The sequence below is a fragment of the Pseudophryne corroboree genome, chromosome 2 (genome assembly GCF_028390025.1).
Source record: "Pseudophryne corroboree isolate aPseCor3 chromosome 2, aPseCor3.hap2, whole genome shotgun sequence".
Classification (NCBI taxonomy): domain Eukaryota; kingdom Metazoa; phylum Chordata; class Amphibia; order Anura; family Myobatrachidae; genus Pseudophryne; species Pseudophryne corroboree.
In genome coordinates this window covers 464,788,835-464,815,014 of record NC_086445.1, presented here as the reverse complement: position 1 = coordinate 464,815,014, position 26,180 = coordinate 464,788,835, and the positions used below count along the sequence as shown (strand labels likewise).

The 26,180-nt window shown below is 46.1% G+C and overlaps 1 protein-coding gene and 1 long non-coding RNA gene across 6 annotated transcripts in view; one reads left to right on the top strand and one right to left on the bottom strand.

The window, feature by feature from the left end:
* NCK2 (NCK adaptor protein 2) overlaps positions 1-26,180 on the bottom strand; it is a 141,537-nt gene that overhangs the window by 45,077 nt on the left and 70,280 nt on the right. For 4 of the 5 annotated variants that reach the window (XM_063953793.1, XM_063953791.1, XM_063953792.1 and 1 more), the window contains exons 2-3: positions 6,853-7,093; positions 1,933-2,654 (exon numbers count right to left, since the gene is read on the bottom strand). In XM_063953793.1, coding sequence (XP_063809863.1) covers positions 1,933-2,654; positions 6,853-7,078 — 948 coding nt within the window. In that variant the 5' untranslated portion in view covers positions 7,079-7,093. The remainder of the gene's footprint in view (positions 1-1,932; positions 2,655-6,852; positions 7,094-26,180) is intronic. The other variant, XM_063953794.1, reaches the window with a different exon arrangement.
* LOC135028679 (uncharacterized) overlaps positions 1-26,180 on the top strand; it is a 97,919-nt gene that overhangs the window by 11,104 nt on the left and 60,635 nt on the right. The window contains exon 2 of the long non-coding RNA XR_010224926.1: positions 12,301-12,417. This is a non-coding gene — a long non-coding RNA (uncharacterized LOC135028679). The remainder of the gene's footprint in view (positions 1-12,300; positions 12,418-26,180) is intronic.

Genomic DNA, 26,180 nt, shown 5'->3' with positions numbered 1-26,180 from the left:
CACACACACACACACACACACACCCCCACACCCACACACGGATGCACTGCACTCACCATTCCCAGGAGAGGGGTGTACTCACGTACTCCCCACCCCTAGGTTGGGGTGTGGTGGGCTGTGACCGCCGAACTCAAATATACATATACAGAGAACTCTGCACTCTCTTTGGCAGCTTCATTCACCTTAATGCTTTAGTATACATCTGAATGAACAATGGGGTTTTGGTTTATGAATTGTACAGTGCATGTAAGCTTGTGGCCCACTACACGGGACCCCATTTCACCGCAAGTCCTACTCTATCACATAAACTATATATATATATATATATATATACACACACACACACAAAAGATGGAGGGCGCACGAGTGAGTAGTTAAAAATTAACACATTACTCAAATATATACTCACCAGTTTTGCAAGTAGTAAAAATGTCTTAGTAGTACTGTGTGCGTGCGCCAAAAAATGGGTGTGGCCACATGGGGTGCGGCCAATCAAAATAGGAGCGTGATACACATATGGGGGGCCAGATACACATATGCCCCAAGTAGTACAGTGCAAAATATACATATGCCCCCACAGAACCAGATACACATATGCCCCCCAGTGACAGATATGCCCCGTAACAGTGCCAGATACACATATGCCCCCAGTGCCAGTTATACCCCCATAGTGCCAGATATGCACCTTAGTGCCAGGTAAACCCCCCCCCCCCCCCCCCCGGCCCCTTCCCCACTGCTGTGCTGTATGTGAGGCCGGGAAGGAGAGCACAGCGCGCACCTCTCCTGTTTTCCTCAGTGCTCTTCCAGTCTCCGGCGGCGGCATTTCTCTCAAATGAGGGGCCAGTTCATGAGCCAATTAGGGCTCGTGGACCGGCAGCCAATCAGGAGCCGCAGCTGCTGGTCCACGAGCTCTGATTGGCTCATGAACTGGCGTCTCATTTGAGAGACACTCCACTGCTGCCGGAGACCGGATGAGCACTGAGGGACACCGGAGAGGCGAACGCTGCACTCTCCTTCCCGGCCTCCCTCACAGCACAGCAGCAAGCATGGCGGTCGGGCCGGCGGTACTGCATACCGGCTGGCAATTTCTTACCTGTACGCAGTACTGCCATACTTGCTCATATATATCAAAGTAGAAGGTTACCAGCGTGTCACTCCAAGAGAACATCCAGGTATAGCCACATAGTCCCGGCAGTGCTCACCCAAATCACAAGTGTCCCGCAATGCTGTTTGTAAGTGTGGGATTTCCTCTGCCATGTCAATTCATTCCACATATTTAGGCCACGTCCAAATCTTTTCATCACTTGCAAGCCGCTTGGGCTTTGTCAGGGACATACCACTATTGTGCAGAGAGCCTTTATTTATATCAGTTGAATGACCGGACTGGCCAAACTGATAGAAATAGAGGCTCTGTGCACGATAGTAGTATGTCCCTGACTAAGTACCACCACTTTCAAGTGACAAAATGTTTGGAAGTTGCCCCAATATGTGTGAGAGGGATTCCCGCACTTATGAACAGTATTGCAAAACGCTGGTGATGCAAATAAACGCTGCCAGTACTAAGCAGCTATACCTGCATGTTCTCTTGCAGTGACAAGTTGTTAACCTTCAACTTTGATGTATTTTAGCATACATCAGAGTAAAGTGTTACTTTGCAACTACTCAATTGTGCGCTCTCCACCTTGTTTATGAAGATGGAAAATGATTCAGAACCACTGTTCTATAATAAACAACAGTCATCAGCATCTAAGAAAACATCCTGAATCTAGAATAATCTGATTAAATACAGGACAGCACTTACAGTATGCATACACATTACTGTACAGATCTCCAAAATATGGAGTAGCATTCAAACCATTTAAATAAATGATTACTTAATGGCTGGTATTCAAAAAGAATGTGTAATCTATAAATAATTCAAATGTTTCTTACTGAAGACTCGCTATCGCGAATGAGAAAGTCTCCCTCCATTCCTCTTTCATTTAGGGCACACTCTGCTTGATGTCTTGTAATTCCTCCATAGTACCATCCTTTGCCAGCAAAACGACCTATGCAAGCAGGACCAGTATAACTTATATGATGAACATGAGAACTATTTAGAGAAGGACCATCTGTTAAAATGACAACATAGTTTTTGGGAACAAGACCAATCTGCCCACTGGAATTTTTGCATTTCCACCATTCTGGGTCATTCTCCGGCTTCTCAATGACATCCATGATTTCTCCTTTCTCAAAGTTCAGCTCTTCTTCTGTTACAGAACTAAATGGGTACAGGGTCTGAACAACATGGATAATTTTAAAGTTCTGACCATTGCTTATAGATGCTCTTTTCCTCAAACTGAGAAAACTAGGGGAATCTGCTGTGGCTTCATCCACTTCTTCCACTACATAGTTTGATGGAAACCACCCAACCTGTCCATTATGCGTTCCACGCCACCAGCCATCACTACATTTTTCCATAACAATGACTCGTGAACCCTTTACAAGGGAGAGTTCATCATCTCTTTCAGCCACATATGCAAATTTTACATATGCGGGTACGTTTAAGTCATAGATTCGATCAGTGTTGGTACCATTAGATGAATATTCAGCATCAGTGCTAGGAGTTGGTGAGGCATCCCGAGTGCTCGTCTTCCTTTTTGTTTTACCCAGACCTGTAAAAAGAATATTTTATTACAATGTTTTACAGTATGTAGCAAAATGTTTGTTATGGAATAAAAGGATATGGAGTCTCTTGCTCCTTTTTGATATGTACAGCAGTTAATTCACAGTTGCATTTAAGTTGCTGAGACATACAGATGTGCCCTCATACATATTTGCTGTAGTCACGCCAAACAGCCCCTCTTGGTATGCCAGGATGCATGAGAACCTTCTAGCATCAGGCATTTTTTTTAACCAAAAATTTGTCTTATTTGCAACACAATGCTAATAGATCGCACAAGGAGACTGTGACGATTAATGTCATAATTACACTGTATAACAGTGTGCGACTGAGTCTCTGATTCTGTACACAAAATACTACACTGTAGCAGCCGCAGCTTTTTGACAGTACAAGTTCTGTTCTCCTCTGTATACAGACTCATTCACACACAATATACAAGTGTCATATTAAATTAATCGGCACACTCTTCTCGTGTGTCCTAGTTACATTGTGTTGCAACTGAGAAGCATGTTCGGCAAAAAAAGTAAGAAAATAAAAAGACACCCAACGTTAGCAGAGTTGCATGGGACTTAGCGGCTCAGTCACGCCAGGCATCTTGCGCTGCATGGCATACTGAGGCCAGATGTATGAGGATGCAACTGTAGCGATTTGTTCTTAAGTACTATCACAACTATGGGGGTCATTCCAAGTTGATCGTAGCTGTGCTAAGTTAAGCACAGCTACGATCGTAAACTCAGACATGCGGGGGGACTCCCAGCACAGGGCTAGTCCGCCCCGCATGTCAGTGCCGCCCCCCCGCACAAATACAAAAGCATCGCACAGCGGCGATGCCTTTGTATTTGATGAGTAACTCCCGGCCAGCGCAGATCATGCGGCTGGCCGGGAGTTATTCATCGCTCCTGCTGGTCGCAGCGGCCCGCCCCCCCAACGGTCCAGCCACGCCTGCATTGACACGTCGCGCAGCCGCCGCTGCCACCCCCCCCCAACGGTCCGGCCACGCCTGCGTTGGCCGGACCACTCCCCCTAAACGGCGGCTTAACCCCGCCATTCAGCCCCCTCCCGCCCAGCGACCGCCTCTGTCTCAGAGGCGATCGCTGGGCACCGACGACTGCCATGCGCAGGTGCACTGTGGCACTGGCGCAGATCCGACCCGATCGATGTGACAAACTGCAGCGAGCGATCGGGTCGGAATGACCCCCTATGTACCACTGAGATACAGGTTGGGGGTCTGTTTTGTGTAAGGTTCCAAAAAAATGATGCAAACAGCAAGAGCTTGTCAGAAATGTAAACGTGCCAAATGGCCTTAGGAATTAATAAAAAGCACAAATTGTATCCATGTGTTTATGAAGGATGTGTTTAACGAGAGAAGGTTCTCCAGATGTACCGTTTGGAGCTATATTGCTTTATGCAATCATTTAGATTTTAATTGTAGGAATTTTCTTGTTTTATTTATTATAATATTAGCACATTACCTTCAATAGAGGACCTGCTTCAGAGGAGTGATGTTCATACAGCAGTTGCATCTGAGGAGCGGATCACCCAACGTGATCAGCGTCTATCCAAGTAAACCTCAGGTTACTCAGAATGGATGGGGAATTTGCGCTGCTGGGTCCAGGAAGTGTATGTTAAAAGACACAGACCCTGCCCTCAGCATGCCTTCATTTTGTAAAAAGGACTCTGTCGCCGACCTCTCAAATGGCTGCAGAATGTGAATCATGCTGTGGTTTAGGGGGCACTGCGTGCGACAACGCAGAACAGGTTTGTTTAGATCTGTGAAGTAAGCCCACTGTCTGCTTTTATCTGCTCTGATGACACTGAATGACCAAACTTTACATCAATGTTATCGCAGGATAACTTCTGTACAGGCATGCAAATACCTATTCTTGATCATTAATAAAATGTGTGCCCTCACAGTTATTGTTCAACACTAATTTCACACGATTATCTGCAAGAAAATAGCTGCTTCTTTTACAATACTGTGTGTGGGGGGCCTGGAGAGGACTATATAAATGTACCTTTCAAAACTGCCCACCAAGGAAACAGAGCACTTCCACTGCCTGCTTTCAGCGAGTAGAAACATACACGACAGCAAGCAGCATTACAGGAAAGGTGGACAATAAGAAGTACTACTACATACTCAAAGGGGAATTGTCCTGTCATCAGGAATACAGATCCTTATACCGGCACTATTTTCAGTGCCCTGAACACTGAGGGTAGATATATTAATGGGTGGTATGGGGGAGAAGTGGTATCAGCGCATATGTGCACTGATACCGCTTCTCCCCCATGTATGAATGTGGAGAAGTGTGTGAAATGACGGGGGCGCTATGCTCCCGTCTATATTTTAGCGCTGCTATCTTTAAGAGAGCTCACTGATGTACGGGGCAATGTAGGAACGGTCAGTGGCACTGGCCTTTCAGACACCTGCAGGTGTCTCTGCCCATTCATCACAGCCGGAACAGCTCTGACCTTGGATGCGGTGGCTGCCGGGCTCTGGGCTGCATGGGAGATCTTGCAAAAGTAGCGAGGTCTTACACATGCCCAGTGGAGCCGGCCAGGAGGATAGACACAGCGCACAAGCACCAGGCTGATGCGCTGCGGACTCTACCAGGGATCTTCGGCAAACAAGATTTTTATACATATCATCGCTAGTGCTCTTTACTGAGGCGAAGCAGGAAGTGCTGAGGTTTGACAATATTAATTAAAAAGCTAACCAACAATACGATTTGAAGTAGTTCTACATTTCCTAGGTGCTACTATACATATATCTCAGTGAAGTATGATTTCAATATACAGTCCTGGTGGGTGGGTAAAAGCCACATCTCTGCATGAAATGGTTGTGACAGAAAACTAATTTACTTTGGTACTTCTTCATGCTGGTACATGAAACAGACTCTATCATGAGGGTGGATTGCAACATTTAAGTGACTTACAACTTCCCTGATGTCTTACCTGCAGTGCTAAATACATATACAGTAAATAGAAACACACATTATACAAGATTAAGTCTAAACAAAGATTTGAGCTTTACTTTTCTGTATTTTTTGAAGTTTAGTATCATATTTTATCTACTGTATGCACATTTTTGTAACTACAGTAGGTCATATATATTAGCTTCATTATGTTGAGGCATTTTTTATGGGATGATTGCAGATTGTGACTACTAAATTGCTGCAAGTGTAAAAACAAAGCTACCCTTTTCCCTATACTATACAACTTGTTTATGTTTGATACTGATGTGTGCTCAGTTTTTTGGGGTATGCATATACAGATGTGTCCTCATGCATCTCTGCTGCAGTCAAGCCAAACAGCCCCTCCCAGCGTGCCAGGTTCCACGAGACTCTGCTAGCGCCAGACATCTTTTTACCAGAAAATTAATTTTAGCCTCAATGTGAATTGGCTAGGACACACCATTAGTTTGATATGAGACCATTCTATATCTTGATGTGACTGAGTCTCTGAATCTGTATATGACCTGCTACGATTCAGCAGCTGTGGCGTTTATTCATGCAAAGTTCCATTGTGCTTCAGATACAGGTATCACATATCAAATTAATCAGCACAGTCGTTGCGACTAAGATGTATTTTTGGCAAAAAAGACACGAGATGATATCAGAGTTGCACAGGACCTGGCAGCTTACTCCTGTCAGGCATCTCGCACTGTGTGGTTTACTGAGGCTAGATGTCCTGTTTTCACCAGTGCAAATGTGGCAGTATCTTATAATATGCTGCCTTACTATTTAATAAATCCATTTAGGTAACCAATGGAATAATACAATGCAGGTCACTAACTGAAGAAAACTTAAGACCGGTACAATTTTTTAGAATGTGTGTTCCTTATGTTAGTAGGCATTAACTTTTTTTTAGTATGAAATTGTACTTTTTAAACGGCTGACACTGCTTATTTCATATTGGATTCAACTGTACGAATGAATTCAAGGAACGCTATTTTAAATTTCCAGTAAAGGGTCTAAAAATGCCCTGGAACACTTTCATTTTGTGGTTAGTTGATAAACCATAGAAACTGCCCCATTTTTGGACAAGCAGAGTTACTGTATCTTCAGTATGTGTACATACAGTAAAGCATTTGTACAGCATTGCATGAATATAGTAGACTTGCAATTAATGTACATCAATTGCACTAAGAGCAGCTTCCAGTTTTTAAACAATAAAGCATAAAAATAGCTTACCCAAAGTGTCCTTCAAATTTTTTACCAGTGATCCCTTTTTTAGGCTGTTTTTCCGCTCCACATAGTTTGATGGCACATATCCGGTCTTGTTGGCTGTATTTCTCACCCGCCACCATGTTTTAGAGTCATCCAACAACCACAGACGTTCATTTTTCTTAATATCAAGTTCTTGGTCCTGTTGTGCCATATAATCCCACTTGGCAATAACAATGACCTCCTCTGTCATTTTTCATGAGTCAAACTGTCAACAAAGTCATTAAAACATTAGTTAATTGAAGACTGCACTTAAGAGGACTTCTGTTTAACCCCTTTGCTGCTGAGGGTTTTATCCAACATCAGTATCACTAGTTCTCTTTTATGCAGCACCCACGCAATTATACCTAGCCATTTTATGAAAAGGAATACATATGATATCCCGGCGGTCAGGATGCCGGCAGTCAAAATACACTGGCACTGGGAAAACAGACACTCTCCCTCCCCACATTCTAAACCTAACCCTCCCCCCACCCGCAGCCTAACTCTAACCCTCCCTGGTGGTGCCTATCCCTAACCCACCCCTTCCCATAGCCTAAACCTAACACCCCTTCTCCTGCAGCCTAACACCCTAGCCCCACTTACATCTCCTGAGTGGCGGCAGTTCCTCGTTCGGGATCCTGGCATTGGCTTTCCGAGCAGCGTCAGGATTCTGAACGCCGGGATCATGACGCATTCCTATGAAAATGCCATATGGGTGGTATCCGGCTAATTAACTCCCCCGGAGCTATCCAATTAGCCTCGATCCCTGCAGTTATCAGGATTTTAAACAAAATCCGCAATAACTGAAACATTCGCGAATGCAAAAACTGAAAAAAATTTAGGCAGAAAAAACAGGGGCTAATTGGATAGCCTAAAAAAAAAAATATGGTGAAAAAAAAACCCTGTTTCTTGCTTTCCCACCTTTGTAGCTACTGTGAGAGTGGTACAGAGAAGCCCCTCCCCTCAACTTTTCCATTAATTAATTTGTGTTTTCTTTCTTTTACAAAAGGGACATTGCTACACATGTCCATGTTTTTGTCGCTTTGCAATTGGACCGGAGAGGACAAGGATTGTTTTAAAATGTATGTCACATTTGCCCCATTGCTTCATCCTCAGCAGTCTTAAGGTATATAAAGACAAATTACACTAATCTCCAACAGCAAAGGCGTTAATGCAAACTAGAAATGTACATATATATATATATATATATATATATAAAATCTCAATACAATAAAGGCTTTCTGAAGGAAATGTACAGTACTGTCAAGTGTGAGGTAGCTCGGTCTCAGCTGAACATCATGGGTCCACGAACAAAACACAACTAAAAGTAACAAATAATGGATAAGAACAAACCATTCTGAAATGGCCTTCTATGAGCTCTGATCTGAATCCTATCGAATATCTATGCAAAGAGCTGAATCATGCAGTCCAGAAAAGGCACCCATCAAACCCACCAAAGCTGGAGCAGTTTGCTTAGAAGAGTGGCCCAAAATTCCTGTTTTAAAGGTGCAGAATCATATATACTGTATCATCACAAAGGTGAACAAGCCTAACGGGCGAAATGCGTGTCCAATAACTACCTACACACACACAGGCCTACCACAGACCTGAGGATCTCATGATCTGAGAACACATGATCGAACCCCTAGGCACCCACACTCTGATCATCATGCTGGATATTTAATCTATAGGTGTTGTGCTGCTCTGCAGCAACCTCATATTACTTGAGTACCTTCCTGTTTAAAAGTCGCAGTATATACCTGTGAATTTCATACTGAATTACTCTATTTTACCTTTTTATTTCTTGTATAATAAATATTGTGGACACCAAATTATATATTGTGATATCAATCAATATTGTGTAAAAGGTATTGTCCCTGCTACCATGGCTATGCCGATGATACACAACTGTACTTGTCCTTTGCTCCGGGCACTGACAACCCTAAATGGCTGTCTAGCCGAGCTCCAGGAGTGGATGAGCGCCAGTTGGCTGCGACTGAACCCGGATAAAACAGGAGGTCCTTATGATAGGACCGCAACATCAAAGGACAAGACTGCAGCCTAGCCAACCAACTGGATTTACACTCTGGGATTCAGAATTACAAACCACTGATCGTGTGCGGAATCTTGGCGTTGTCCTGGATGATGGCTTGACACTTAAACATCAGATAGATATCAGCCACAATCAAATCCTCATTCTTTCACCTGAGGAACATAGCCAGAATCAAGCACTTAATTCCCTCAGATGATCTGCCAAAAGTCATACATGCATTTGTATCATCTTGATTAAACTACTGTAATTCCCTCTACCTTGGTCTCCGAGCAAAATAATTGCACCGCTTACAGCTGGTGCAAAACACAGCTGCCAGGCTGTTAACCAACCAGTCCCGTTCTAGCCACATAACACCCATCCTCTACTCCATAGGTTCTCAAACTCGGTCCTCAGGAGCCCACACAGTGCATGTTTTGCAGGTCTCATCACAAAATCACAAGTGAAATAATAAGCTGCACCTGTGGGCCTTTTAAAATGTGTCAGTGAGTAATTAATACACCTGTGCCCCTGCTGGGTTACCTGCAAAACATGCACTGTGTGGGCTCCTGAGGACAGAGTTTGAGAACCTATGCTCTACTCCCTTCACTGGCTGCCTGTAAGATGGCGAATCATCTTCAATATTGGCTTACTGAATTTCAAAGCACTACATGACCAGGGCCCAAGGTACCTGAAGCAGCTTCTGACCCCATACTGCCCCACTCGATAACTGCGATCTATAGATGAAGGACTTTTAGCAGTACCTAGAATCTCCCGTAATTCATCTGGGGGTCGAGCTTTTAGTCATGTGGCTCCAACTCTATGGAACTCACTTCCCCGCACAGTGCGAGAGGCCCCAACTATATTAAACAGACTCAAGACTTTCCTGTTTACTCAAGCATTTCCATAATGTCCCTTTAGTATCTACATGCTTCTGTATTTTATGAAAAGCTGTTCTGTACTTCATTATTTTCTGTACTATATTATGCTATGTATCTGTTAAGCGCCTTGAGTCCTATTGGAGAAAGAGCTCTATATAAATAAAATTATTATTATTACATTGTGTGCTCACATCTTACATTAACCTCCTGCCTAGAGAGATATCACAAAATTTCTCTATACATTATTTCAGAGACTATCATTGCGTGGTGAACCGCAGAACGTCTTGCACTGGTATAAAACCAACAGGGAGGATATTGTGTGTTCTCTATGCAAAAGCAGATCTCCATTTACTTCCTTCACTCATCCCTGCCCTTATCATCCTAGAATCTCATTCCACTGTTCACCGTCTGGGCTTTGACATACCGCCAAGAAGTAGAACCAGAGGCATGGACAAATTAAATCTTCTTTCCTCCCTTAATCCCTTTTTTTCCCTAAACATCACAGAATTGAGTACAGACAGTAACTTATGATTTGAATCACCTTAAACTATTCCCTTTTAGAGATTTGAATTGACTGATGTACCACGTTACAATTTATGACTGATTTACCACTGTCAAATATTGAATTACAATAAGTACTGTACAAACGTACTGTGGAAGTAATCACTCAATGTCTACTGTACCAGCAACACAGAGTGTGAAACCATATATCAGGAATCCTACACTGTATGTAGTGAATTATATGTTTTGGTCTCATCAAGCTCTGCAGCATACTGAATTAACGCATATCAATTGAACAGTGTGATTGTGTGAAAGGTTACAGTGCGATTGTCAGGATATTAACTCATCTGTATACGTGAATTACTCTAACCGAGGGCTGAACCAAAAATCTTTTTTATAGAAACCCCCCCACACACACACACGTTCTCTTTTTCTTTCATGTGTCTGTTTGTATCTGTCTATTGGGTTATATGTTTTGTCAGAGAAAGTTTTAATGTATATCAATAAAATACTATTTTAGCAAAAAAGGAGCGCCCCCCCCCCCCCCCCCAAAAAAAAGAGAGTCTTCTTTCCTTCTCACATGTCTAGATGCTTGAATAATAAGACAGATTTTAGTTATGCTATGAGCATTAGAGACAGAATGAGAAGAGAATGGATACTTCATATTCACTTGTGGGATTAAACGAGGAGAAGTGTTAGAGGGTTCAGTGAAGGAATTGAATATGTGGCCATTTCATTTTACTTTGGATCTTCTCAATCAAGATCTTGCTTCCTAATTCAAGGACACTGATAGTAGCCAGTGGGTTAGGTTTGGGAGTGGTGAAAAGAGATTTAAATGTATTAAAAAGTTGCTTGGTGTTAGTAGTTTGAGCAGAGATGAGAGATTGGAAATATGTCTGGCAGTGTCCAGTACCATTAGAAAAAAGTGAGGAAGTCATACGGAGTACAAGACTTACAGCCCTGTCATTCTACTTTACATGAAAGCTTTTGTAGGTGTCCTGTTACTTTCGAATGCCATGTTTGACAGCTAAATCTAAGTGGAGCGTGAAGGGTAGTTGGAACCACTTCATTGAGGACTATTTATATTTGGTTAAGGTGTGGTACAGCAACCTCAGAAGTGAATGTAGAAATTGATGAGAGAAGTTGATGCAGAGAGGTGGTAAGTTGTTTAAAATTGAGAGTTAATATTTCTGTGGGTTTGAGAAAGCTTGATGTGAATTCAGTAACCATGAATACATTATACAAGGGGCACCACACCAAGGGGCAGATTTATTAAGCCTGGTGAAGTGATAAAGCGGAAGGTGATAACGCACCAGCCAGTCAGCTCCGAACTGTCATTTTTCAAACCCAGCCTGTAACATGGAAGTTAGGAGCTGATTGGCTGGTGCGTTATCACCTTCCACTTTATCACTTCACCAGGCTTAATAAATCTGCCCCCTAGTGCATTAAAAGTGATAAATAATGTAACTGATTAGAAACATCAATTGTGTCTACATACAAAGCAGTGAAGTGCTTGTCAACAGACTTTAAAAGGTGATATTCTTTCCAGTATGTGATTTTCCCTCCAAGTATAAATAAAGATAGAGAAAACAATAGTATAATACGGTGATTAAAAATGTTGGGTGATTAATCTCAAAATCTCCAAGTAGCTTCCAAAAACAAAGCAGTCAAATTGTGTGTTAAACAAATTACCTCAAATATGGTTGCAGCTCCAAATCACATTAGCATGTCACATGTACTTGAGGGTTTCAAAGGAACAGTACAATAGTGTGATATGGTATACAAAAATGTATTACCAATTACAAAAAACAAATGACTGTACATAAATAAAAGAAATCATAGGCGTGTCTGTTAATCGCTTCTTGTAGGGGAGATTGCCACATATGTTGGCTTATACTTTGTAGGTCAACTGACAGTTTAAAATCATTTAAATGTACATTTTTTTAATTACAGAATCTATTTTTAATTAAAGTAATACACTAGGACAGCATTCTTTTCTTTTTTCCCTTTTCCTATATTGAGAGAATAAAAAAGGGAAGGCACTGCACAGACCATCACTGCTAAGAAAAATGGGGAAAGATGGAGATATGACATCCAGAGAAAAGGATTTAATATATGCCTGTTTCCCACCTATATGTGGTAAGTAGTTAACCCTAAGGGGCTCCATGCCCTCAAAATAATGTTAGGGACACTGAAAAAAATGGACATAATAATTAAATTTCCCCGAACATTATTTTATGTATTGCCACCACTGGTGGAGTATTGTGGTCTGGGGGATGGGTTGATAAACTCTGAAGCCAATTAAGAACCCCAAGCTGAAAATCCATCTTGCCCAGAACCATAGTAAAAGGAGAGCACCAACACCATCTCTCTTTTCAGAAAGGACTTGCCTAGATCCCGAAGAAAAAGAATCTGGTCTTCGGTGAGAAACACTCTGTTTTCTAGTGTCAAACACCATTTCAAAAAAGTGTTTCCGCTGAGAAGGGACTAAATTTTGCGTAATTTATAAGCCAACCATGACACTCCAAATGCTGATTCACATGACCTAATAACTGCAGGGACGTTTGCCTTGAATATATAATCCAAATATGGGATCACCATGATCCACCTAGAACTGGGTAGAGTCGTCACTACGGACAACACTTTTGTGAAGACTCTCGGGACAGTGGCAATGTCAAACTGAAGAACTCTGAACTGGAAGTATCAAATGTATGTGCACATGCATGAGTATCAGTCTAAAATAATAATTTTGTTTTTGAACGAGAGAAAGGTTGCAGTAAAAAATACGATTTTAAACCTACCGGTAAATCTTTTTCTCCTAGTCCGTAGAGGATGCTGGGGACTCCGTAAGGACCATGGGGATAGACGGGTTCCACAGGAGACATGGGCACTAAGAAAGAACTTTAGGTATGGGTGTGCACTGGCTCCTCCCTCTATGCCCCTCCTCCAGACCTCAGTTAGAGAAACTGTGCCCAGAGGAGACGGACAGTACGAGGAAAGGATTTTAGTTAATCTAAGGGCAAGATTCATACCAGCCCACACCATCCACACTGTAAAACTTGGGATATACGAACCCGTTAACAGTATGAAACAGCATCAGCATCAGTCCGAGACTGAGGAAAACTGTAACATAACCCTTATGTAAGCAAAAACTATATACAAGTCTTGCAGAAGTAGTCAGCACTTTGGACGGGCGCCCAGCATCCTCTACGGACTAGGAGAAAAAGATTTACCGGTAGGTTTAAAATCTTATTTTCTCTTACGTTCTAGAGGATGCTGGGGACTCCGTAAGGACCATGGGGATTATACCAAAGCTCCCAAACGGGCGGGAGAGCGCGGATGACTCTGCAGCACTGATTGAAGTCCTCCTCAGCCAGGGTATCAAACTTGTAGAATTTTGCAAAAGTGTTTGAACCCGACCAAGTAGCAGCTCGGCACAGCCCCTCGGGCAGCCGCCCAAGAAGAGCCGACTTTCCTGGTGGAATGGGCCTTTATTGATCTTGGTAACGGCAATCCAGCCGTAGAATGAGCCTGCTGAATCGGGTTACAGATCCAGCGAGCAATAGTCTGCTTGGGAGCAGGAGCGCCAACCTTGTCGGCTGCATACAGGATAAATAGTGCTTCTGTTTTCCTGACCCTAGCCGTTCTGGCCACGTAAATTTTGAAAGCCCTGACCACATCAAGGTACTCGGAATCCTCCAAGTCTCGCGTAGCCACAGGCACCACAATAGGTTGGTTCATATGAAAAGACGAAACCACCTTTGGCAAGAATTGACGGGTCCGCAGTTCCGCTCTATCCATATGGAAAACTAAATAGGGGCTTTTATGAGACAAAGCCGCCAACTCCGACACTCGCCTAGCCGAAGCCAAGGCTAACAACATGACCACTTTCCAAGTGAGATATTTTAACTCCACCGTTTTAAGTGGTTCAAACCAGTGTGACTTAAGGAAACTCAACACCACGTTCAGGTCCCAAGGTGCCACTGGAGGTACAAAAGGAGGCTGAATATGCAGCACTCCCTTCACAAAAGTCTGTACTTCTGGGAGAGAAGCCAATTCTTTCTGAAAGAAAATGGATAGGGACGAAATCTGGACCTTAATGGAGCCTAATTTTAGGCCCAAATTCACTCCAGTTTGTAGGAAGTGAAGGAAACGGCCCAGATGGAATTCTTCCGTAGGAGCATTCCTGGCCTCACACCAAGAAACATACTTCCGCCATATACGGTGATAATGTTTAGCTGTCACGTCCTTCCTAGCCTTTATCAGAGTAGGAATGACCTCATCCGGAATGCCCTTTTCCGCTAGGATCCGGCGTTCAACCGCCATGCCGTCAAACGCAGCCGCGGTAAGTCTTGGAACAGACAGGGCCCCTGTTGTAACAGGTCCTGTCTTAGAGGAAGAGGCCACGGATCTTCTGTGAGCATCTCCTACAGATCCGGATACCAGGCCCTTCGTGGCCAATCTGGAACAATGAGAATTGTCTGTACTCTTTTTCTTATTATTCTTAACACCTTGGGGATGAGAGGAAGAGGAGGAAACACATAGACCGACTGGAACACCCACGGTGTCACCAGGGCGTCCCTGCCACCGACTGAGGGTCTCTTGACCTGGCGCAATACCTCTGTAGTTTTTTGTTGAGGCGGGACGCCATCATGTCTATCTGGGGCAGTCCCCACTGACTTGCAATCTGTGCGAAGACTTCCTGATGAAGTCCCCACTCTCCTGGATGTAGATCGTGTCTGCTGAGGAAGTCTGCTTCCCAGTTGTCCACTCCCGGAATGAACACTGCTGACAGTGCGCTTACATGATTTTCCGCCCAGCGAAGAATCCTGGTGGCTTCCGCCATTGCCACTCTGCTCCTTGTGCCGCCCTGGCGGTTTACATGAGCCACTGCGGTGATGTTGTCTGACTGAATCAGAACCGGTAGGTCGCGAAGTAAAGTCTCCGCTTGACGAAGGGCGTTGTATATGGCCCTCAGCTCCAGGACATTGATGTGAAGACAAGTCTCCTGGTTTGACCAAAGACCTTGGAAGTTTCTTCCCTGTGTGACTGCTCCCCAACCTCGGAGGCTCGCGTCAGTGGTTACCAAAATCCAGTCCTGAATGGCGAACCTGCGACCCTCTAGAAGGTGAGCACTCTGTAGCCACCACAGGAGAGACACCCTTGCCTTGGGGGACAGGGTGATCAACCGATCAATCTGTAGATGTGACCCTGACCACTTGTCCAGTAGGTCCCATTGGAAGGTCCTCGCATGGAACCTGCCGAAGGGAATGGCCTCGTAAGATGCCACCATCTTTCCCAGGACTCGAGTGCAGTGATGCACTGACACCTGTTTTGGCTTCAATAGGTCCCTGACCAGAGTCATGAGTTCCTGGGCCTTTTCTATCTGAAGATAAACCCTTTTCTGGTCCGTATCCAGAATCATGCCGAAGAAGGTCAAACGAGTCGTAGGAACTAACTGTGACTTCGGGATATTGAGAATCCAGCCGTGTTGTTGTAACATCTTCAGTGAAAGGGACACGCTGTTCAACAACTGCTCTCGTGATCTCGCTTTTATGAGACGATCGTCCAAGTACGGGATAATTGTGACACCCTGCTTGCGCAGGAGCACCATCATTTCCGCCATTACCTTGGTGAAAATCCTCGGGGCCGTGGAAAGCCCAAACGGCAACGTCTGAAATTGGTAATGACAATCCTGTACCGCAAATCTCAGGTACGCCTGATGAGGTGGATATATGGGAACATGAAGGTATGCATCCTTTATGTCCAGGGATACCATAAAATCCCCCCTTCTAGGCTGGCGATGACCGCTCTGAGCGATTCCATCTTGAACTTGAACCTTTTCAAGTATAGGTTCAAGGATTTTAAAATTAAAATGGGTCTGACCGAACCGTCCGGTTTCGGGACTACAAATAGGGTTGAGTAATACTTGTTGAAGCAGGGGAACTTTGACCACCACCTGTTAAAGACACAATTTGTGAATTGCATTTAAAACTATCTCCCTTTCTGGTGGAGAAGCTGGTAGGACAGATTTGAAAAACCGGCGAGGAGGCACCTCTTCGAATTCCAGCTTGTAACCCTGGGAAACAATTTCTATTGCCCAGGCACGGCGCCTAGCAACGCCGGGACGCCGTGCGCGCGATAGCCGCCGGGTCCCTGGCAACGCTAGGACACCGTGCGTGCAGGGCCGCCGGGTCCATGGCAACGGGGACGCCACAGGTGGACCGCGTTCCCCGTTGCCATAAGATTACTCACCTGTTCTCCCCTGGTCGTGCAGCAAGGCAGCTGCACGACATTTATCAATTAGGCTCTGTACTGCCATTGGAGGGTTCCCTGTTATATGCCTCCTCAGTGTCTCACACAAACGCCGGTGATAGCTTCCTGTATGCTGTTCCTGCCTTGTAGAAGTTTGTTCCTGGTCAGCTGCATCTGGTCGATCCTGCTCCCTGCCCTCTTGTATTCTGTAGTTCTGAAGCCGGTCCTGGGAATCCTTCTGGTCCTTGTGAACCTGTTACTGTCATCTGGTGTTCTCGCCCGGTTTCGTGAGTAGCGGCTTCTGCCGCGTGTTGCGGCCTAGGCCGCTTAGTATTTGTGTTTCTTTGAGTTGGTGCTTTTGCGGAGGTTTCCGCTTTCACTGTCCTCCCCGGAACTCTGCGGTGCCGTGTGGGGGAGTGGACAGTGGTATCCTTTGTAGTTCTTTTCCTTTGGCGGCGTGCCGCACATACGTTTAGTTTTCAGGTAGTTAGTAGCCCCTAGCTTGGTTGTTTCAGTTAGAGGTCCCCTTGTTATTACCCTGTCTCAGTTCACGCTTTGTCTCTCTTTAAGACCTGGGGGCATCGGAGTTGGGCAGACCTAATCCGCCCTTCAAACGCGGCTGCCGTGGGCCCAAGAAACCATAGTCGTTCAGGCGTGAATTGACAACACGGGTAAGACAACGGAGGTAGGGTGCTAGGGGCTATTTCCATTCCATTTCCCTATCCCAGCATCACGTCCTGGTGCTCTGGACTCACTGCATAAGATCTCCCCTGTCCTGAGCATCAGGATCGTAACAAGATGTGGCTGAAAAAACGAAGACGTGCCCCCACTGGGGCGGACTCCCTCAGCGGAGCCCCAGCATCATGCGGTGGATTTTGTAGAGGCCGGGGAGGACTTCTGCTCCTGGGAACTAGTTGTGGTTGGCAGCTTTTTTCCTCTGCCCTTACCTCTGGCAAGAAAGGACGATCCTCATACTCTCTTGTTTTTATTTGACCGAAAAGACTGCATTTGATAATGTGACGCTTTCTTAGGCTGTGAGGGTATATAAGGCAAAAAATGTGATTTACCTGCCATAGCTGTGGAGACCAGGCCCGAGAGATCTTCCCCAAACAATTCCTCACCCTTGTAAGGTAAAACCTCCATATGCCTCTGAGTCGGCATCACCTGTCCATTGCCGGGTCCACAGGACTCGTCTAGCAGAAATCGACATAGCGTTGACTCTAGAACCCAGTAGGCCAATGTCTCTTTGAGCATCTCTCATATATAAGACAGCATCTTTAATATGACCCAGGGTCAATAAAATGGTATCCTTATCCAGGGTATCCAATTCCGCCGATAAGGTATCTGTCCACGCTGCTACAGCGCTACAAACCCAAGCCGACGCTATCGCCGGTCTGAGTAAGGTACCAGAGTGTGTGTAAATGGACTTTAAGGTAGCCTCCTGCTTGCGATCAGCAGGATCCCTGAGGGTAGCCGTATCTTGGGATGGCAGAGCTACCTTTTTGGATAAGCGTGTCAACGCTTTGTCCACCCTTGGGGAGGATTCCCACCGTATCCTGTCCTTTGCCGGGAAAGGATATGCCATAAGAATCCTTTTGAGAATCTGCAGTTTCTTGTCTGGAGATTCCCACGCCTTTTCAAATAACTCGTTCAGCTCATGAGAAGGGGTAAAGGTTACCTCAGGTTTCTTTTCCTTATACATGTGTACCCTCGTGTCAGGGACAGGGGGTTTCTCTGTGATATGCAAAACATCCTTTATTGCAATAATCATATATTGAATACTTTTAGCCAATTTTGGCTGTAACTTTGCATCATCGTAGTCGACACTGGAGTCAGAATCCGTTTCGGTATTAGTGTCTACTATTTGGGATAGTGGGCGCTTTTGAGACCCCGAGGGTCCCTGCAACATAGGGGTAGGCAGTGCCTGACTCTCTGCATAATTCCTGGACTCAGCTTTGTCCAACCTTTTGTGCAATAAATTCACATTAGCACTTAAAACATTCCACATATCCACCCAGTCAGGTGTCGGTGTTGCCGACGGAGACACCACATTAATTTGCTCCACCTCCTCACTAGGAAAGCCTTCTACCTCAGACATGCCGACATGCGTACCGACACACCACACACTCAGGGAAACCTCTTATCTGAAGACAGTTCCCCCACAAGGCCCTTTGGAGAGACAGAGAGAGAGTATGCCAGCACACACCCAGCGCCAATGACCCAGGAAAAAACACACTATACGTTTACCCAGGCAGCGCTGTAATTATCTATTTGCGCCAAATTATGTGCCCCCCCCCCCCCTTTTTAAAACCCTTTTTCACCGTGGTAAGCAGGGGAGAGTCCGGGGAGCTTCCTCTCAGCGGTGTGCTGTGGAGAAAATGGCGCTGGTGAGTGCTGAGGAACAAGCTCCGCCCCCTCAGCGGCGGGCTTCAGTCCCGCTGAAAAATTCAAAAACTGGCGGGGGATCTCTTTTATATACAGTGCCCAGCCTGTATATATGCTTATTGCCAGATTTGGAGGTCCTTATTGCTGCCCAGGGCGCCCCCCCTGCGCCCTGCACCCTTACAGTGACTGCCGTGTGAGTGTGCTGTGTGGGAGCAATGGCGCACAGCATTACCGCTGTGCGTTACCTCAGTGAAGATCTAAAGTCTTCTTTCTTCACATATTCACCCGGCTTCTATCTTCTGGCTCTGCGAGGAGGACGGCGGCACGGCTCTGAGACGAACTGCAGGGTGAGACCTGCGTTCCGTTACCTCTGGAGCTAATGGTGTCCAGTAGCCTAAGAAACAGAGCATGACATTAAAGTAGGTCTGTTTCTCTCTCCTCAGTCCCTCGCTGCAGGGAGTCTGTTGCCAGCAGGCTCCCTGAAAATAAAAAATTTAACAAAATACTTTCTTTTCAGGAAACTCAGGAGAGCTCCCTGTAATGCACCCAGTCTCCTCTGGGCACAGTAATAAACGGAGGTCTGGAGGAGGGGCATAGAGGGAGGAGCCAGTGCACACCCATACCTAAAGTCTTTAGAGTGCCCATGTCTCCTGCGGAGCCCGTCTATCCCCATGGTCCTTACGGAGTCCCCAGCATCCTCTAGGACGTAAGAGAAACTAATCTTTCTTTGGTCTCCTGGCACAACAATGTTCGCTTAAAGTGAATTTTTAATTGAAGTATCCAGGACCAGACACCTTTCTGGATTTCTTTCGCTGTGGAAAAGAAAATAGGGTAGAAGGACAGACAGGTTCTAGACACCTGGTTGCTACACCCTTTACCCAAACATCAGACTTAAATCGCCTGTCCTTGTGCAATAACAGGGCCCCCTTGGCGGGGGTTCTTTCCCTTCATGCCTGGTGCTTCTCACACTCTAAAGATTATTTTTTTCTAATCCCAATCAGCCTTCCAGGTCATGATGAAAACCTGTGCATGGAGCTATAGCTGCTCCTGAAATGCGAGCAACCAGCTGGGCAGCATCAATGGCTGCCTCGATTATTCATCTTATGAGGAGATTCCTACTTTATCCCGTTAGGAAGGGGATACAAAACATGAAATCTTCAGGGAAGTTTAAATTTCCTATCTGGTTGAGCCTCTTCCAACGGGTGTAGTATGGTATGCCGGCGGCTGGGCTCCCGGCGACCAGCATACCGGCGCCGGGAGCCCGACCGCCGGCATACCGACAGCGTGGCGAGCGCAAAGGAGCCCCTTGCGGGCTCGCTGCGCTCACCACGCTGCGGACACGGTATTTATTCTCACTCCGGGGGGTCGTGGACCCCCACGAGGGAGAATATCTGTCGGTATGCCGGGTGTCGGGATCCCGGCGCCGGTATACTGTGCGCCGGGATCCCGACATTCGGCATACTGAAGACCACCCCTTCCAACAACTCATTCAACTGAAGGAAGGAAAGAAAAGCAATTCCGTTTCACTCTCTTCTTAAACAGTGCTGCACCCTCTGCTTCAGAATCATCCTGAATCTGGAGTACCTACCAAAATGCTCTGATTAAGGCTTCCACTCCTCATCAGAATCATCCGCATTCTCCAAATCCACTAAGAAAGGCACAACATAAAGTCAAGCCTTTGCCAAACTGTAGTGTACCTGAAAAAAAGGCCTTTTTCTGGGACTTGGAAGTAAAAGTAGTGCAAAATAACCTTTAGGAAGAAGAGAACACACTAAACGGGTTCACTACCATATGCCGGCGATCGGGCTCCCGGCGACCAGCATACCGGCGCCGGGAGCCCGACCGCCGGCTTACCGACAGTGTGGCGAGCGCAAATGGGCCCCTTGCGGGCTCGCTCGCCACGCTACGGGCACGGTGGCGCACTATGCGCGCCACACTATTTTCTTCGGGCATGGTGCCTTCGCTTGGCACACTTTACCGTTCCAATAGTAGTCCACGTGGATCGTTAAGTATGAAAAAATCCACAAATTTTTTTTTTTTTAAAAACTCATGTCGACCTTTAGACCTGTCGACCTAGCACATGTCGACCTAGAAACCGGTCGACCTTCCATCCATGTCGACCTAGTGACTGTCGACCTATAGTGGTCGACATAAACATTGTCGACCTAGACACTGTCGATCTTCAGACCGGATCCCCCTCACACACTGCATGCAAATACATATATAAAAAAGAAAAAGAAAGTATGCCCTTAACATTACCACACAGGGATCTAAGGCGGCCTTGAATGCTAGCCAATTACTGCCACAGCATGAGCCCATGACACAGAGGTAAGAGGTAGACTACCTGCTAAAGCAGCACCAAGTGGTTTACCTGATTACCTGCATACTGGGTATGCAGTTAGGCGCAGGATAGCCCAATGGCACCAGAGGCTCCATGGACCCTACCTGTGCAGTAGTGGCTACTGTTCTCCTGCTGGAAACATCTCTGACAGCCACCATGAGAAGCAAACATACAATTTAAAAATCACACCCAAAATTACTAATGTTGCTAAGCACCGAAATAAACACCCAGCCCAATTGGGCACTCCGAAAAAAACGAATGGCTATAAAAACATAGGGGGTCATTCCGAGTTGTTCGCTCGTTATTTTTTTGTCGCAACGGAGTGAATAGTCGCTAATGCGCAATGTCCGCAGTGCGACTGCGCCAAGTAAATTTGCTATGCAGTTAGGTATTTTACTCACGGCATTACAAGGTTTTTTCTTCGTTCTGGTGATCGTAATGTGATTGACAGGAAGTGGGTGTTTCTGGGCGGAAACTGGCCGTTTTATGGGTGTGTGCGAAAAAACGCTACCGTTTCTGGGAAAAACGCGGGAGTGGCTGGAGAAACGGAGGAGTGTCTGGGCGAACGCTGGGTGTGTTTGTGACGTCAAACCAGGAACGAAACTGACTGAACTGATCGCAGATGCCGAGTAAGTCTGGAGCTGCTAAGAAGTGTCTATTCGCAATTCTGCTAATCTTTCGTTCGCAATTTTGATAAACTAAGATTCACTCCCAGTAGGCGGCGGCTTAGCGTGTGCAAAGCTGCTAAAAGCAGCTTGCGAGCGAACAACTCGAAATAAGGGCCATAGGGTTTTGAGTAGGAAGAGAGAGTTTCAGCGTCACAGTTGAAGTGCATAGGACCCTCACACCACTCTTAACTCCATCGTCTCAAGTGTCCCGCATCTGATAAAGGAGAAGTTAGACAATACAGAAAAGTATGTAAATCGCATAAACATATGTATTAAATAGGAAACAATGGAACATGAAAATGTGCAAAGTAAAATATGTGAAAAGCAATGTTGATCCCCAAATTACTCTGTTACTGACAAACAAAAATAAGGCTCAACTCCGCCCCCTTGGTGCTCAAATAATAAGATTTTACTTACCGGTAAATCTATTTCTCGTAGTCCGTAGTGGATGCTGGGGACTCCGTAAGGACCATGGGGAATAGACGGGCTCCGCAGGAGACATGGGCACTTTAAGAAAGAATTTGGATTCTGGTGTGCTCTGGCTCCTCCCTCTATGTCCCTCCTCCAGACCTCAGTTAAAGAAACTGTGCCCGGAAGAGCTGACAGTACAAGGAAAGGATTTTGGGAATCCAGGGTAAGACTCATACCAGCCACACCAATCACACCGTATAACTTGTGATAACTTTACCCAGTTAACAGTATGATCAATAACAGAGCATCAGATAAACCCTGATGCAACCACAACATAACCCTTATTTAAGCAATAACTATATACAAGTATTGAAGAAGAAGTCCGCACTTGGGACGGGCGCCCAGCATCCACTACGGACTACGAGAAATAGATTTACCGGTAAGTAAAATCTTATTTTCTCTAACGTCCTAGTGGATGCTGGGGACTCCGTAAGGTCCATGGGGATTATACCAAAGCTCCCAAACGGGCGGGAGAGTGCGGATGACTCTGCAGCACCGATTGAGCAAACGATAGGTCCTCCTCAGCCAGGGTATCAAACTTGTAGAACTTTGCAAACGTATTTGAACCTGACCAAGTAGCAGCTCGGCATAGCTATAATGCCGAGACCCCTCGGGCAGCCGCCCAAGAAGAGCCCACCTTCCTAGTGGAATGGGCTTTCACTGACTTTGGCTGCGGCAATCCAGCCACAGAATGAGCCTGCTGGATCGTGTTACAAATCCAGCGAGCAATAGTCTGCTTTGAAGCAGGAGCACCAAGCTTGTTGGATGCATACAGGATAAACAGTGACTACATCTAGTAACTCGGAATCCTCCAAGTCACGAGTAGCCACAGGCACCACAATAGGTTGGTTCATATGAAAGGATGAGACCACTTTTGGCAGAAATTGTGGACGTGTCCTCAATTCCGCTCTATCCATATGGAAAACCAGATATGGGCTTTTATGAGACAAAGCCGCTAATTCTGACACGCGCTTAGCCGAAGCCAAGGCTAATAGCATGACCACCTTTCACGTGAGATATTTCAACTCCACTGTTTTAAGTGGTTCAAACCAGTGTGATTTCAGGAAACTCAACACCACGTTAAGATCCCAAGGTGCCACTGGAGGCACAAAAGGAGGCCGAATATGCAGCAGTCCTTTCACAAACGTCTGAACTTCTGGCAGAGAAGCCAACTCCTTTTGAAAGAAAATGGAAAGGGCCGAAATCTGGATCTCAATTGAGCCTAACTTCAGGCCCAAATCAACTCCTGACTGAAGGAAGTGAAGGAAACGGCCCAGCTGAAACTCCTCTGTAGGAGCATTGCTGGCCTCACACCAAGAAACATATTTTCGCCATATCCGGTGATAATGTTTAGCTGTTACGTCCTTCCTAGCCTTTATTAGCGTAGGAATGACCTCCTCCGGAATACCCTTTTCTGCTAGGATCCGGCGTTCAACCGCCATGCCGTCAAACGTAGCCGCGGTAAGTCTTGGAAGAGACAGGGTCCCTGTTGCAACAGGTCCCGTCTTAGAGGAAGAGGCCACGGATCCTCTGTGAGCAATTCTTGCAGATCTGGATACCAAGTCCTTCGTGGCCAATCTGGAACAATGAGAATTGTTCTTACTCCTCTTTTTCTTATTTTCCTCAATACCTTGGGTATGAGAGGAAGAGGAGGAAATACATAGACCGACTGGAACACCCACGGTGTCACCAGGGCGTCTACAGCTACCGCCTGAGGGTCCCTTGACCTGGCGCAATAGTTCTGTAGCTTTTTGTTGAGGCGTGGCGCCATCATGTCTATCTGTGGTAGTTCCCACCGACTTGTAATCTGTGTGAAGACTTCTTGATGAAGTCCCCACTCTCCCGGGTGGAGGTCGTGCCTGCTGAGGAAGTCTGCTTCCCAGTTGTCCACTCCCGGGATGAACACTGCTGACAGTGCGCTTACGTGATTCTCCGCCCAGCGAAGAATCCTGGTGGCTTCCGCCATCGCAACTCTGCTCCTTGTGCTGCCTTGGCGGTTTACATGAGCCACTGCGGTTATGTTGTCTGACTGAATCAGAACCGGTTGGTCGCGAAGTAGGGACTCCGTTTGACATAGGGCGTTGTATATGGCCCTTATTTCCAGGATGTTGATGTGAAGGCAAGTCTCCTGACTTGACCACAGGCCTTGGAAATTTCTTCCCTGTGTGACTGCCCCCCACCCCCGGAGGCTTGCATCCGTGGTCACCAGGACCCAGTCCTGAATGCCGAATCTGCGGCCCTCCAGAAGGTGAGCACTCTGCAGCCACCACAGAAGAAACACCCTGGCCCTGGGGGATAGGGTGAGTAACCGATGCATCTGAAGATGTGATCCGGACCATTTATCCAGGAGATCCCATTGAAAGGTCCTCGCATGGAACCTGCCGAAGGGAATGGCCTCGTATGATGCCACCATCTTTCCCAGGGCTCGTGTGCAGTGATGCACCGACACCTTTTTTGTTTTTAATAGGTCTCTGACCAGTGTCATGAGTTCCTGAGCCTTCTCCATCGGGAGATAAACCCTCTTCTGGTCTGTGTCCAGAATCATACCCAGGAAGGGCAGACGAGTCGTAGGAATCAACTGCGACTTTGGAATATTCAGAATCCAGCCGTGCTGTCCTAACACTTCCAGAGAGCGTGCTACGCTGATCAGTAACTGCTCTCTTGACCTCGCTTTTATGAGGAGATCGTCCAAGTATGGGATAATTGTGACCCCTTGCTTCCGCAGGAGTACCATCATTTCTGCCATCACCTTGGTAAATATTCTCGGTGCCGTGGAGAGACCAAACGGCAACGTCTGAAATTGGTAATGACAATCCTGTACCACAAATCTGAGGTACGCCTGATGAGGTGGATAAATGGGGACATGAAGGTATGCATCCTTTATGTCCAGAGACACCATAAACTCCCCCTCTTCCAGGCTTGCAATGACCGCTCTGAGCGATTCCATCTTGAACTTGAACCTTTTCAGGTATATGTTCAGAGATTTTAAATTCAATATGGGTCTGACCGAACCATCCGGTTTCGGTACTACAAACATGGTTGAATAATAACCCTTCCCTTGTTGAAGGAGGGGAACCTTGACCACCACCTGCTGAAGATACAATTTGTGAATTGCAGCTAACACTATTTCCCTCTCTAATGGGGAAGCTGGCAGGGCCGATTTGAGGTATCGGTGAGGGGGCATCTCTTTGAATTCCAGCATGTATCCCTGAGACACAATCTCTATTGCCCAGGGATCCACCTGGGAGTGAACCCACTTGTGGCTGAAATTTCGGAGACGAGCCCCCACCGGGCCTAGCTCCGCCTGTGGAGCCCCAGCGTCATGCGGTGGATTTAGTGGAAGCCGGGGAGGACTTCTGTTCCTGGGAACTAGCTGTGTTGTGCAGCTTCTTTCCTCTGCCTCTGCCCCTGCCTCTGGCAAGAAAGGACGCACCTCGGACTTTCTTGCCTTTTTGTGATCGAAAGGACTGCATTTGGTAATACGGTGCTTTCTTAGGTTGTGAGGGAACATATGGCAAAAAATTTGACTTTCCAGCAGTAGCTGTGGAGACCAGGTCCGAGAGACCCTCCCCAAACAATTCCTCACCCTAGTAAGGTAAAACCTCCATGTGCCTTTTTGAGTCGGCATCGCCTGTCCATTGCCGAGTCCACATGACCCTTCTGGCAGAAATCGACATTGCATTTATTCTAGAGCCCAGTAGGCTAATGTCTCTTTGAGCATCTCTCATATATAGGACAGCGTCTTTTATATGCCCCAGGGTCATTAATATAGTATCCTTGTC